At 37.9% G+C, this 15,975-nt stretch overlaps 1 protein-coding gene and 1 long non-coding RNA gene across 2 annotated transcripts in view; both read left to right on the top strand.

Moving 5' to 3' along the window:
- LOC124138868 (ankyrin repeat and SAM domain-containing protein 6-like) overlaps positions 1 to 6,114 on the top strand; it is a 33,419-nt gene extending 27,305 nt beyond the window's left edge. The window contains exons 13-17 of the mRNA XM_048397467.1: positions 910 to 964; positions 1,161 to 1,228; positions 2,152 to 2,268; positions 4,066 to 4,141; positions 4,390 to 6,114. Coding sequence (XP_048253424.1) covers positions 910 to 964; positions 1,161 to 1,228; positions 2,152 to 2,268; positions 4,066 to 4,141; positions 4,390 to 4,475 — 402 coding nt within the window. The 3' untranslated portion in view covers positions 4,476 to 6,114. The remainder of the gene's footprint in view (positions 1 to 909; positions 965 to 1,160; positions 1,229 to 2,151; positions 2,269 to 4,065; positions 4,142 to 4,389) is intronic.
- A 7,981-nt stretch (positions 6,115 to 14,095) lies between these two features.
- Positions 14,096 to 15,678, top strand: LOC125381153. Its single transcript, XR_007221714.1, has 2 exons — positions 14,096 to 15,215; positions 15,540 to 15,678. It is a non-coding gene; the product is annotated as an uncharacterized LOC125381153 (long non-coding RNA).
- The last annotated feature ends 297 nt before the right edge of the window (positions 15,679 to 15,975 follow it).

Here is a 15,975-nt window from a genome sequence, read left to right as displayed (position 1 = left end):
TTGGGCAATCTCATTAAAATCAGATCCTAGTTTTCGCTACCGCTAAACAAAGATCTGAAGACATCCCATTAGGGGTCACGTCAGAACGACCCTTCATCCGACCAATCAGTGCGTCTCTTACCAGATTATGAAAGTGACTGTTGCATGATGTGATTTCTAATCATGCAATCTCGAAAACTTTAACATGGGGTATTCCGAACGATAGTTACGGGTTTAACGACTAAATCCTTACATTCTAGACCATCTATTAGTCATTCCAGAATGTTTTTTTGTTCAGGTTTCAAATTTGTAATCGAGAATTTGTCAAAATATGTTTCGAAGCGTAGTCGCCAATTTGAAATTTGTGCCGTAAAGCAAGAGAAAGCTGGTTTCTGATTGGTCATTCCATTGGTCAGTCAAAGTTCGCGCAAGGTCGGTCTGACGTGACCCGTAATGGGATGTCCTCAGGTCTTTGTTTAGTGGTAGCAAGAACTAAGGTCTGATTTGAATGAGATTGTTTTATTTGGTCATGTAATTCATTTTAGACGCGAGACAATTTCAGGGTATATGAGTCTAGAACTTTGGATCTGCGACCCTGGAATGATGTTAAATATATATTTCCTCATGGAAGATATGTATCCCGGTTGCATAGATCCATGCTCATGACGTCAATCACTTGATTGCCTTGCCCAGAACTGATTATTTACAGACCACTGTCATTTGGCCGGAATATTTGTGAGTGTGGCGTTTAACAAATGATAAACATAGAAGTCCTAGACAAAGCCACAATGGGTGCTGTACTAGAACAATTAATTTTGCTGATTACTGGTTATTTATTTAATGCTAAAGGAGTATTTCCAGATCCTGGGAACTTCTTTATGACACACTGTTATAATCATGATGATGAAGACACCGTTACCATGGTTTCAGAACAGCGATGATGCAGGCCCCATGCTGGATTCACTCCAGGAATCTGCTCAAAATGGTGAGATTTTCTCGAACATCCTTTACGACTCTCGGGATTCCTGGGAAGAGAAGATCCAATGACATTTGAGCTTGTGGGAACAGATTACTAAACTAGGTTCAGAGTCATGATGGTAGCAAAGGGAATCAACTGTTGTCTGCACGAACAGACGTGTGTTTAGCTGTTTGCTGAAACGATTGTTTGAATTCTTCCTCAGATGAAGTGTCGGGGATCCTAAAGAAGCTGTCTCTGGAAAAGTACCACCCCATCTTTGAAGAGCAGGAGGTAGGAGATGACAGGAGGACTGGGAGGACGATAGGTTGGCCAGACATCAACATGTCACATGGGCTGCTCTCCCCCAAGGGTTAGACTGTGCTGGTCGTAAAAGGCACCATGGACTGGTGGTCAGGCTCAGTGATTTGTTATCACTGTAAATGGCAGCGATGACTGTTGCTCGTAATGTCGATCATTGGATTGTCTGGTCCAGACAGTATTATTTACAGGCCTCTGTCATGCAGCTGGAATATTGCTGAGTGCAGTGTTAAACAAACAAACAAAAACATGCTGTTCTTCTATCAGTTCTTTTGTGTAGAAACCCCCACTTCTGTGACAAGTAATCAGGTTACTATTTCATCACCATTCAGAATTTACTTGTTTGGAAAGGCCTGTTAACATGAAAACAACTTGTTTCAATAGAAAAGTTTGGACATCTCATGCAGATGTTCAGGATGAAAATGACTTATCCTGTTTAGGACTATGTGACACGATATGAGTGAGATATACGGTATTCGACGTCATAAGCGCCCAGGGCTCTCTCAAAATTAGAAATAGGGGGCTCTTATTTAAATACTATTTTGGTGAAAAAAACAGAGTTGAAAAATAAATTTTGTGCTTTATGCTGACAGCCTAAAATGTTTATATACGACAGATGTATTTTTCCAGAATTTAATTGCCCATAATTAAGGGTGCATAAATAAGTCTTCAATCGGAAGGGGTGCTGATTGGGATTGTTCACTAGCCAATATATTAGCAAATATCCCTGTGGGTGCTTATTAGAGCGGGGCGCTTACTACGTCGAATACGGTAATAGATTTCTTCGATTTTTATTGATATTGATTGTCTTATTTTTAATGATCCAATGTCAGACATATGTACTCTCGAGTCGTCAGAGTTACCTCCCTTCTTTCAATGTGTTTTACAATATGCAGGTTGACATGGAGGCCTTCCTGACGCTGACGGATGACGATCTGAAGGAACTGGGAATCTCCAACAACGAATCTCGACGTCAGATTCTGACTGCCATCACTGAGCTGAATACAGGGAAGGTATGTATTATCTCTCCACGAGAATGTTGACCACTGAAGATGATGAACCTTTCAACAAAGAAACAAACAATGTCTGGAATATTTGTTGGATACAAAAGACAGCCGTACGCAGTAAACTCTGAATGTAAATAAACAGAAGGTGCCAAGTACACCTTCCAAAGACATTTTGTGCATGGACTGAAAATGAGTTGAAGGTCCACAATAATTGTACACAAACACTTTCTGAAGCAAGCAGTTTGTGTGAAACACCACCGGCAATATGGAAGTAACACACACTATGCCAGTAACTTCGAGTTCGCGTTATACATATTCATATGCGTTAATCATACAGGTCACGTCAGAACAACCTTTCGCGTACTATGACCTACCAATGAAATGACAAACAGGAAGTCGACATTAGCCACTTAGAAAGCAGCTTTCTTAAGCTTTAGGTACCAGTGTCGTAGTTGCCACTTCCATTCATACAGTCATACAGTCCGTAAAGTTTGTTTTGTGTTTAACTTTAGTGGTTGCTTGATTAGAAAACATAATCCGCCAACAATGTAACATAACAATATGAATATTTATTTTATATTTTTTATTACATGTTTGAAACTTATCTATCGTGTAGTTGTCCGATTTTCGATCACGAACGTTGATACTACTAAATTTCGTTTATCCGACATACTCGTTTATCTGACATAATCATATGCAACCATCGATGTCGGATTAACGGGACTTGACTGTATGTTCTGGTCATTTGTTTCTGATATATTGTTTACTTGCGATGCTCCCAGAAGCTGGATCCACACTTGCTTTGCACATAAATTCACAAAATGAAGCTGGTCCACATGGATCGTTGTCTTAGTTGATGCCTGTCATTGTATCCCGACAGCATGGATCGTGGCTCACAAAATCATTGTACCCGTGAAGATTCCGTGGTAGAATAGGTCCTCAGCAACCCATGCTTGCCGTAAAAGGCGACTATGCTTGTTGTGAAAGGCGACTAACGGGATCGGGTGGTCAGGCTCGCTGACTTGGTTGATGCATTTCATTGATCCCAATTGCCTGGATCGATGCTCATGATATCAATCATTGGATTGTCTGGTCCAGACTCGATTATTTACAGACCGCCGTCATATAGCTGGAAAATTGCTGAGTGCGGCGTTAAACAACAAACCAACCAACCAACCACAAAATCATTGTTTAGTCCAGAGTCAAATATTTAGGCCGCATTATGTAGCTAGAATATGGCTGAAGGTGGCATTAAACACGAAACGATACATAGGGACACCGGTGCATCATGAGTTTTCATGCTATGCTACGATACTGAATACGTTTGGTTTCTGTATCGATATTAGACAATACATTTACTTACTGCCTGTTTAATGCTCTCTCTCCCCCCCGAGCCTAGTGGTTAAAGTGACCCGGGTTCGAATCCCGTCATGGGTACAATGTGTGAAGCCCATTTCTGGTGTCCCCTGACGTGATATTGCTGGAATATTGCTAAAAGCAGCGTAAAACCAAACTCACTCACTCACTCTCCCCCCCCATGTTTTTATCATTCAAATATTGCAAAATGTATTGTAATTAGTGTTTCAAGTTCACTAATACAAATAGCCACTACGAACCTGTGTCAATAGCTATTTTTTACTTTTGAACCTGTTATGAAATATTAAAAGTCAAGAGGTTTCCACGCTATTTAATGTAAATATTGGTGTCATCATGACCTATGTATCATGATACGTATCGTATCGTGACCTTGCAGTATCCTTTCACCCCTGCAAAGAAGTCACTGAGTCTTGTTGATTTTACCAGGGCAGAGAACGGCAGCAGTTCGTGGACACCATGGCCAGTTTCCAGTCTACGCTGAGGGAGCGAAACATATCGGATGGTAGGACAACATGACATTCGTATCTGTTTCGTTTTACTGGTAGTCCATGTTACTTCTTCAAACATCTCTTCTCAACAAATGGGAATTTTTCATTTCAAGGCATGGTCATAACAATTTATGTGAGCAAAATCATGAAAAACCTGATCAGTGTAAGCCTTATTGGAGGTCACTTGATTAAGATGGTTGACAGTAAGTAAGAGGAGTTTGTCATTTGAGAGAAACTGGTGATACAGTGTTCTTCTTTGCAGGAGCTGAGATCAGAAACCTGATGGGATGGGCCATGTCTGAAGACAGAGATCCGCATATACCATCTGCAAAATCACGGTCGTCATAGCAACTGCTTTACATTATCAGTCATGGTCGTCATAGCAACTGCCATTTCTGAAGACAGATCCACATATACCATCTGTAAAATCATGGTCGTCATAGCAACTGCTTTACATCAACAAAGACAGAGATCCGCATATACCATCTAAAAAATTCACGGTCGTCATAGCAACTGCTTTACATCGGCAAAGTCATTGTTGTCATAGCAACTGCCATGTCTGAGAACAAAAATCCACATGTGCCATCTGCAAAATCACGGTCGTCATAGCAACTGCTTTACCCTGATGTCTAAAGACAGTGCTCCACATATACAATCAGCAAACTCATGGTCGTCATAGCAACTGCCATGTCTAAAGACAGAGATCCACATGTACTAGCTGCAAAATCACAATCGTCATAGCAACTGCTTTGAAATGATGGAATGGGCCATGTCTGAAGACAGGGATCCACACATAACATCAGCAAAGTCACAGTCGTCATAGCAACTGCTTTAAGCTGATATGAATGGCCATGTCTCAAGGCAGGGATCCACATATGCCAATGGCAAATTCATGGTCGTCATAGCAACATTGTCACATTGTTATCATTTCATCACAGGAGGAGTGAATGTGTTCCGATGGATGCCAGCCATGTTATGGTGCAAATTCTTTATATCTGTTTGTGTACATATTGTGAATATTGTACATATTGCATATGGAAATGTGTTTTGTTGAATTGTCCAGATTTTATTGGTGTTTACAGAGGGTTTGTTTTAAATTGATTAGGTGCTTTTCCGTCCTTAACGCTGATTTATTCAGATGAGTTTGTTTCTCATTATCATCGGTTTTATTTCCTATGTATGGAAGGTTCTGTATCTGGTGCCATTTGGACTTCTCAGTCTCAGAGGGAATCAGGGAGGGTCATCAAAGTAATACCCATATTTGGGGAGGGTCTTGAAAAGTAGGAAAATATCAAGTGCTTTTGCATTTTGCCTTATCAGGGAGGGCCATCCAAAAATTTGACAAGCTTGAATATATTTTGCCAAATTATTTTCACTGAGACATATTGCAATCATGGGTTAATAAACCACAGGCACCTGTGTCAAAATAACCCTATTCAGTGTGATGTTATACACTGGGTAATCAAGCATCTGCCAAGGAGTTACTTGTGTGAATATGTCGACACTCCACATGACCCAGTGGCAATCTCTCATAGGACACAATGTCTCTCTGTGCTTTAATGAAAGTTCATCTTCCCGAGGCAACAGGGTTAACTGAAGAGTCCAGTTACCTCCCTTGCCAAATTAGGCTTTAGTTTCATGGCTTGATCGTAGTCACTTGTGGCTATTATGAGTTATCTCCCTTCTATGTCCCTCTTACAAGCTCCTCACAGCGATAGCCCGTTCACGGAGCTCTCTATACTATCGCTGCCACCAGTCAAAACTACCCACTGTGAGCAGCTGGCCACAACCATCCTTGGGAGTTGAACTCGCAACCGAATTACCGTTATGTTTACAAACAAATGATGACTGTTGTGACGCCAAATACACTTACCCCTGCTAAATTACTTTCTTTGTTTGTCAATTTGGATTTCTTTAAAACTATCATGTTATTGATATAGTAAGAATGTAAGGGAGAAGTTGGTTGATTTTCCGTTAGTCCGCAATCTCGAACCAATCTGATTATACAAACAACAAAGTAAATTCATCTGGAAAACATGGTCAGTCGCAAACCTTTTCAAAATTCACTATAATGACATTCCCAAAGACATAAACAAAAGTATGAACGTTACTACATTTGGGGTTAGAGGCCAAATTTCAAGATTCTTTTAATGGCCGCGCCTACACTGGTGGCAGCGATGTTACCGAGAGTGTAACGAAGGTGTCACGCGCTGGGAAGGAGCTTGTCCCTCATATTGAACAATCAGATTCCACCTCTCAAATCACTTACATTTGCTTCAAACAAAATGGCACCCCCCCGACTCAACACAATCTGATTGATAATCAAGATCTTTATTGTGATACAATGGTGATACCTTGCGAGGTGCATCACATCACTTGAGCACCTTGACTAAAGACATGAAATTTTTTTTAAAACATATGTCAATGAGCATTGGAGGGTACACATCCTTGCAAATCCAGCAATTGAAAGAAATCTGCACGGCAGTCATCGTGTTGTTTATGAACCGGATGGCAGTTTCTATGCCACGATTTTTATTGGATTATGCTTAGGCTCATTAGTCCCGCCAAAATATGACTCCCGAAATTCCAGCCAAGTTCAACAAGGGTGGAAACTGAACTTTCATAGTCCGTTAATTGCCTTGCCTCAGGAAGATGTGAAATATACACCAAGTGCCAGTAGATACAATCATGGTGTTTACATGGCAAAATTGGTAGAACCGCATTGTTTATTTCCACTTACTGTATTCAACGTAATAAGCGCTCAGGGCACTCTCAAAATTAGATATAGGGGGCTTTTATTAGAATAATATTTTGGTGAAAAAAACAGAGTTGAAAGATAAATTTTGTGTTTATGCTGACAGCCTGAAATGTTTATATACAAGAGATATGTTTTTCCAGAATTTAATTGCCCATAATTAAGAGTGCATATAAGTGTTTATATACAAGAGATATGTTTTTCCAGAATTTAATTGCCCATAATTAAGAGTGCATATAAGTGCGTATTATACACGTATAAATAAGTCTTGTGTACATTGATCAATCGGAAGGGGTGCTAATTGGGATTGTTCACTAGCCAATACATCAGCAAATATCGAGCTTATTAGAGTGGGGGGCTTATTACCTCGAATACAGTAATATTAATAAGTGTACAGAATATAAGTATTTGCATGTGTTGTATACCGTTCCCACCTTATTTGTGTCCATTACCTGCCAGGAATAGACCGATCCAGCCTGTCAACCAAAATTGGCGCATGCGTCAGTTTGAGCCAATCAGAAGGCAGAGCGCTCGTTGCTGATTTGTCAGACTTATTTCCGGGGTCGGGACTGGATCGGTCTATTGTAGCAGGTCTGATCAGTACAGTGTACATAAAGTGGACATGTATTTATTCATATCAATTGTTTTACAAATATACTACTCAAAATAAGTTAAAGTTATTCCTAGTTGTCTCCCATGCCATGACAGATAGTAAATAATAAAGCTGGGTGTTTAACTTCTTTTGAGTAGTATATATTACATACTTGTATGTATAACTGTCTCATAAAAAATACATTGATATTTGCTGGAACAAAACACCAAGTTTAAATATGACATGATTTTGGATGGATTTTTTTTACATAAGATACATATCACAACATAAGATTGGCTAATTTTTTTTAAGTATAAATAGCAGAAGCGTTTTGTTTGGATAATATTGTGTAGTATCAGTGAATCGTTTCCGCCTCAGTACATATGTTTACATATACTATGAAGAGAATTTCAACTTACCAGTCTGTTTTGTTTCATAATAGATCAAAAGCGGCGTTAAACCAAACTCACTCACTCACTCATAATAGATCATCTACAGACATGCACATATAAAAATAGTCCATAGTCCAACTATTCATAGCCCAGTAAGCCAGGAAGATAAGGTGTTGTTAAAAATAGTGTGCTGCAGAAATATTGCCATGATATTTTGCTGTTTGTGGCATTGAACAATCACTCAGTCCCATGTAGAAATATTTATATGTATCATCATAGTACAATCAAAACCCAATCAGCCAAGTCTGAGAGCCTGACCATCTGATTCCTAATTAATAGCTGGGGATCTTTTCTGAACTGGAAATGGGGGGGGGGGGGGGGGGGGGGCACGAGTGGCCCAGTCGTCTAAGGCAGCACAAAGCTTTGATTGTTGGTTCGAATCCCAGTTCGTCCCGATTGTTTCTAAGTTTGTCAGCATCATACCCATGCTTGTGGGTTTCACCGTTTCTCAAATCTCAGACCTGTGTCACTTCGGGCTTTCCTCCCACATTAAGTTGACACGCTGTGATGTTACTGGAATACTGTTAAAAGCGGCGTTAAACCCAACTCACTCACTCACTCACTGAACTGGAACCCCCACCGGGTAATACAACTACTGACTGGAAGGAGGACTCTATGTTTTGTTAATGAAGATCACTGGAAATGTGGGTTTCAAGGGATCAGGGTTAGGCTTGTGTGATCAATGTGCTTTAAATGTTGAATATGATATTGTGATAATAACATGAACCACTGATTCAGAGCAATATTCTGTAACGTTACAACTATGAAAGTCATTCACTTTGCGTCTACTTGTTTTAACCATTCTTGTCCAAAGTATCCGTCCATTGTTGAACTATGCTGGAAATGTCTGTGATTTTGATGTATCCATACCAGTTTTATTAGCTTCTGTGTTAAACCTGAATATTTTACCATGTTATGAAAAACGTTTTTCAACCACATTTTTGTAATTGTTTATGTTGAAAAGTACTTTCAGCTAAGAAGAAGCACTTTTCAATCAAGGGCACCCATATTTATTTTGGGGAGGGATTATTTTCAAAGGTTTTACCATGATGGTACCTTCCTACTGTTACACACCTGAAGCAACATAGGGCATGGATGAATGCACCACTAATCCACCATCCTCTCACCCTGCAGTTAGCACTTCTTGTATCTCATTCACACTGATCGTGTTCATTTCTATCTGTTAATAAGAATTATTATATGTATATATATATATATATATTTGACATAAGACAAGACAGATTATATTGCATTACTTCATTAAAACAAAGCAGGGTAAAAATAAACTTTATGTTGTCAGTTGATTTGAGGTTATTTTCCAAACATAAAAAGTTTTTTGTGCAAAGAAAAATCATGTACAAAATATTATCATTTTGATTTTGTGAATGAAGAATGGCCTGACATAGCTTTATACAGTTCATGATCACAGCACAGTATCAAAACTAGAAAGATCCAAAAAGAGGAAAAGAAAATGATTACCGTATTCGACGTAATAAGCGCCCGGGACGCTCTCAAAATTAGAAAAAGGGGGCTCTTATTAGAATATAATATTGGTGAGACAAAAACAGAGTTAAAAAATTGTAAATTTTGTAGTTTATGCTGACAGTCTGAAATGATACAAAGGAAAAGTATGTGCATATCATACATGACCGATATATTTTTCCCGAATTTAATTGCCCATAATTAAGGGTGCATATAACACACGAGTGCGTATTATACACGAATAAATAAGTCTTGTGTACATTGATCAATTGGAAGGGGTGCTAATTGGGATTGTTCACCAGCCAATATATTAGCAAATATCGCCGTGGGCGCTTATTACGTCGAATACGGTATGCATTATCAAATCCCTCAATAAGAGGAAACTGTCACTTCAACCTAAGTACATGAATATGATGGTATTCAGGTAATCTCCACAAAACCAAAATAAGATTGTTTTCATCTACCCATGACACAACTTTGAACACAGTGTCTCGGGGCGCCAGCTTCTGTCAAGGTAAGTTTAATCTACCAATAGTGACAGCATTCATTTTAAATAGCCAATAAACTGTTATGTAAGTTTAACATGTTTATATGTAGTAGACCAAAAAAACATTTCTGGATTTTGAGAAACGTGCATAAATTCACGTAGCGACAGATTGAATATTATCCAATGATCAAAGATTTTTACCTAAGGATAACATTGTTTGAACATGTTAAAACACCTCTTATGTGCCATGCATTATAGTGCTTTATTTCATCCGTCCATGGTTTTCACCATCCAGCTGTCTACAGCCAGACTATTGTTGCAGGAGGTATAGATTTTATTGCTTATATGCATTTACATTGTTGTTAGTTGTTGTTCTAGTCTCAATATTTGAATACAGACATACATGTCAATTGCTGCTCTGTACATAAAAGTTTTGAATAAATCTTTAAGGAATCAACATGGAACTTCACTTTTTTCTTAGAGTGAGAATGGTTTTAATCTGCTTTTAGCAATATTCCAGCAATATCACAGCAGGGGATACCAGAAATGGGCTTCAAACCTGGTTCTTTGTTGTGACACGAACACTTTTACCACTAGGCTACCCCACTACCCCTTTAAAAGTTTACTAGATTTTGATTGGTGCCATATCAACTGTAATCTTGTTCAAAGGGAACGGACAGGATACTCCCTCAAATGGTGACAACAAATGGCAAGTTGTTTTTTTGTTATTTACATGTACCGCCCCACTTGATCAATAATATTACAACTACATGATGACAACCTACAAATAATAAAGTCTGGGCCAGACAAACCATTATTATCAGCAATGATCCACGCCATCAGCTTATGATCAACTAAATCACTGAGTCTGACCATCCATTCTATGGAGTTGTCTTGGACGACAAGCATATCGGTAGGTAGTTGGGAATCAATTCAAACCTGGAATCAGCATGATCAGCAAGGTAGTCATGGTTAAACAAGATGGGTCATAAACAAACTAATGCATGCTAACAAAATTGTTTATTCATAATCATGATAATGAAAATAAACAAAAAGTTGTTGTTGAGACTATTCAGTAAAGTATTGTTGTACATTGAGAGAGTAAGACAACAATGAGGTGGCAGCAGCCCATAAACCTAACCATGAACTTATGACATTCTGACAAGAAACGCTTCACTGGTTTATGTGATGAAACAAATAGAATGAATATACATAAATGTACAAACAGAAATATGTCATTCAGAGATGAACAAATACATTATATGATCATAAATCTATTACCATGGTTACCAACTGCCGTGTTTTCAGCATTTTACCAAACAAAAACACCTAACTGTTCCAAAATTTTCGATTCCTGCTTCTCTCCACAATGAAAATCAAGGACTGTGGACAGACATGATTTTTTTTCACAAACATGATTATGACAGCGTTGATCAACAACAGTCCCTTGCTGCCTTGTCGACACTTCCTGAAGGGGAATGTCATCAAGCAAGTCTTTCAACATGTTTAGTCTTTATACTGGGGTGTTTTCACAAATCACATGACTGGCTTTGGCTGTTGTGTTGGGAGGATGCCGAACCTCTTCTTGATTGTGACTCGGTGCCTGGAATATTTGTCATCAGGAGAGAACTTGGCAGGATGAGCTGACACTGTTGGTTTTCCTGTGGGGTCATTTTTCTGCAATGATGACAAAGTTGCTTATAAACTATTCTATACACATCAACATGATGAAATTGGTACATCATAAATTATTTTAATAATTATAGTAATATTTACAGTCCCCTCTATGTGATAGGATGTAATTAAGTCACTAAGTACTGTTCAGTATGATACGCTTTATATGTGGTCAGTAGCTTCTAAACAATGCTAAAGCAGTCTGCTGAGTCGAACTGTCTGCACTTTAGCCACAAGTGCAAAGCCTGACTCAAATAAAATTCTGTGGTCTGGTAAAAGCCCAGCAATATACTACTTTTACTAGTCCAGAATTAATCCCGCTAATATTCGTGTGCGTGTTATTTGGATGTCAACTTAAATTAACGATGTTTTACAAATCGTGTTTGTGATTTATGGGGTGGCACTTTGCACCACTGAAGTTACATCCCAGCTAACACACTACGTTTTCACAACGTTGTGGTAAAGTTGTGAATTGGTAACGTAGTGATACAACGTTGTCACAACGTTATTATTACGTCACTGTGCAACGTCGTTTCACAACGTAATAACAACGTTGCATTTTTACGTTGTGAAAACGTTGTTCATCGAATATTTCCCAACGTCTTGTTACATCGTTCCTGAAACGTTGGTGCGACGTCAACTGTCGCCTTAACAAAAATTGTATGAACAAAAGTTTTACATACAAATCGACACAATTTCTGCCAAAAACAAGGCAGTAATTCATTATTTACCTATATCTTCGGAATCAGGATTTCCATCTCGTGAATAAACTAAAGTCTGTGTAAACACCTTATTATCACGTCACTCCAACGTTATGTGACAACGTAATCACAACGTAGCAAAATTACGTTGTGGAAACGTTGTGCATCGGGCGCCATGCAACGTTATGATGACAACGTTTCTCATACGTTGGTGCGACGTCAAATAGTCTTCATCGCGAAAAGCGTAAAAACAAAGGTGTTTACTCGAAATAAACTACATTTTGGCAGAAAATTACAATAATGTTAGATTTGGTTTTCACTTTTCAGCAACCCGTGCTTGTCGTAAGAGGCGATTAAACAACAAACAATGACAATAACATTTTCGCCATACATGCATGATTCGCACTTCCATCGTTGTTGAAAGGTTGTGGATTGGTAACGTCGTGATATAACGTTGTAACAACGTTATTTTAACGTCGACCTGCAACGTTATTTCACAACGTAATAACAACGTTGCACATTCACGTTGTGAAAACGTTGTGCATTGGACATCACACAACGTTTTGTAACTACGTTTCTGAAACGTCGGTGAAACGTTATTGAGTTTGCTTCTCGACAGAATAGAATAGAAGGAATAGAACTGCTTTATCAAAATCAACATGAAACCAAGTTAGTAATGCATTACCTTTCTATATATTCGGCATTTGAATTTTCATCTCTTAATATTAATATTTCGAGAACGTAATTGCGTATATCTGTGACAACGTTACAACAACGTTGCAAATTAACGTTGTGATAACGTTGTGCTTTGGACATTACAGTACTTTTTGTAAATGATGTTTAGGAAACCACTTGTAGATCTACCATCTCTTAGTGTTATTTTTTTTAAAACATATATATCTATTAACGAACTAAATGTTGTCACAAGCAATATTACAGTTAAAAACAATTGGCGCGTATTTTTTGCGGCGTGAGAGCGACTGCAGAAAAGTTTAGCCTGTTGCCTCGTGAAGTGACGTCAGAATGACGTCACATTGTCGCGGAAGATTTGTTGTCACCAGCCATCTTAGCTCAAACTCACTCTGGACATAATATATTACAAGCAAGTGATTGTGCAGCAACTGGAACTGGACAGATGATCTGTGGATTCGATTGAGGTAAGTTAATTTTTCAAAAATAGTCTCCTCTTGTTGATATGTTTCTGTGCATGCAGTGCGTCAAATGATCTAAATGTATCGTATTATTCAGAAGTGGCAGGGTTAAGAATGCAGTTTGCCGGTCATTTTCACTGAGCGTCAGTGTTGATATTAATATGATACACAGAACTTGATGACAGAGGTGAAGGGGGCCCAAGACTTTTTTCCATATTATTATTTTATGGATACCAAGGGTAATTGCCAAGGGCAAGCGGTATATTTTTGACCAGAATTCAATCTGGTGGCGTTTTGTGGCCGTCATATTATGTTCGGGTTTCGTTCGTAAGCGTGTAGATTTGTAAATAGGCCTAACTTATGCATCGCCTACTGACCGCACTGACAGTTATCGCCATTTCTTCTGTGTTATTTCTGAAATCATTACTATTTAAAGTTTACATGTACTAATCTTCTGACTTTGATTTTTGTGCAACAATGTGGCTCATCCAGGCCATGGGAAAGGTAAAGTAGATTTCTCTTATACAGCGAAAAGAGGGAATCAAAACAATGGAAGTATTCAGATCGACTCTCTGTAGGCTGCTAGTTATAGCCCTAGTCTAAAGTGATCAATGATGTTATGAAAAAAATCGTATTTTCGGGAAGAGACAGACACATACTTGTTGTTCCCGAAAAGGCCTAATTAGCACTGACTGAAGTAGCCTAAATGTGGATCATCAGGTTGTTGCTGCTGTCTATAAAGTTTATCATAGCAAGGTGCTTATCATGTGTATTTTTATTATTTCCGAAAAAAGAATCAATTCATCATTTTCCGATAACTAGATCTATGTCCGACTCCTTTCTAATGAAAACGAGCCAAAGTAAAACGAGTCTCTCGTCGCGCGCTATAACGGGGTGTTTGCGGTATTGTCCTCTCTGGTGATGATAAGCTAGTCGATAGTCAAAAGTTAAATATCACCATATATTGTCAGTGAGTTGGTCATCGTTTGTTGATTATTAAAGTGAGATAGGTGTAGCCAATGTGCACCAATGAAAAATACAATGGAATTGATAGCAACCATATTCTTTCGGTTTTCGATCTGCATATGTTGCCACGTAGGCTACCATACTACAGAATTATATTTAACGATATTTAACTGTATTAGATCTGTTAATAAACGTAGTGACAAATAAATTTCAAAAAATATTTAGAGCTGTTTCAACTCCGTCTGGTATTGTATAAGCTATTGCATTTTGTTTATTTCCCCATGTTTCTAATCTTTGTAAATGTTAGAACATATATAACTATCCTGGCATATTAATATGGAAAATATTAAGGTAGATCTAAGTATTAAAAAAAATCACAGTTTTAATTAGGATAAATACCCCAAAGTGTTAACACTTTTATCACTTATTGGTGGGCCAATTCATAATTCATATTCAACATTCTTGCTTCAAATATGGGAACTATTTATTTTATTTGGCAATATATATTTTTCATTTATGTACATATTTTTCAAATAAGGTTTTAGAAACTTGGCCATGATATTCACTTGAATCACTAGTTTGAGTGTACAGCAGAAAGGTAAAGTTACTGCTTTTGAAAAACTACAGTTGATCTGTTGACTGATAAAACTATTTGCCAATATTACTATCAGTTACATCATACTCTATTAGTCTAAGTAAATGGGATTTATCTATACAGTACTGGTTTATTTAAGAATGTGATACTTTGTGGTTTCTGTTTTTCTTTCAGGTGGAGAAAACAGTATTGTGGGAGCGTATTTGTTTAAAGTACATATCACTGACAGAAAGGTATGTCTGATTCAATAATATATACAAACATCTTCAAGAATTAAAATTTAGATGATTCTTATTTAATTATACCCACAATCTAAAAGGGCGGGGGTATAAAGTTACACCAATGATTCAGTGCTAAAAGCTTTTCTGCTTATGTATGATCCAAGAGCATCATGGTATTAGTGTCAGCGCCTTTGCACTTTCAGCAGTTTTTAACAGTTTAAAGACTGACATCAGACATCAAAACATTATTTTGGGGAATGCAACCGTTATTTTGTTATGTCAGAAATATGTCCCTTGCCTTGCCATTTTATAACATTTGTGTCATTTTTTATTCAGTTACCAAGGCATAAGGAGAGACTGAGGATACAGTTGAAGATCATCCCTGTGACTTTTCATTTGAGGACTGAAAAGGCTCCCTAGCAACTCAGCCCATGTTCTGACTTGTCATTTAACAAATAAATAAAGGTCACCTCAACCAGAATTCTATTGTCATTTCGTTTACCTAATGGATCTTAGGACATCAGATGCATAGACTATTCTGTTTGTCACAGTGTTGCTCTCAATGCTGAATGTATGAGGTAAGAAAATTTAAATGTTTCAATTTGTGCAGGGCTTATTGTTTGATGGTTTTTAATTTGCAAATTCGTGGGAAAATCCAATATCTTTTAATTGTGTTGAAACATTTGTGAACAATTTGCACATAGCCTTGAAAATTGTTTTGGAAAATGAATATTATATTACCAAATTGTACATGTAATTTAAAACATTTAGA

The sequence above is a fragment of the Haliotis rufescens genome, unplaced genomic scaffold (assembly GCF_023055435.1).
Source record: "Haliotis rufescens isolate VD_foot unplaced genomic scaffold, xgHalRufe1.0.p SCAF_17, whole genome shotgun sequence".
Lineage (NCBI taxonomy): Eukaryota > Metazoa > Mollusca > Gastropoda > Lepetellida > Haliotidae > Haliotis > Haliotis rufescens.
Note: the sequence above shows the minus strand (reverse complement) of the source record. Positions and strands in the feature narration are given on the sequence as shown.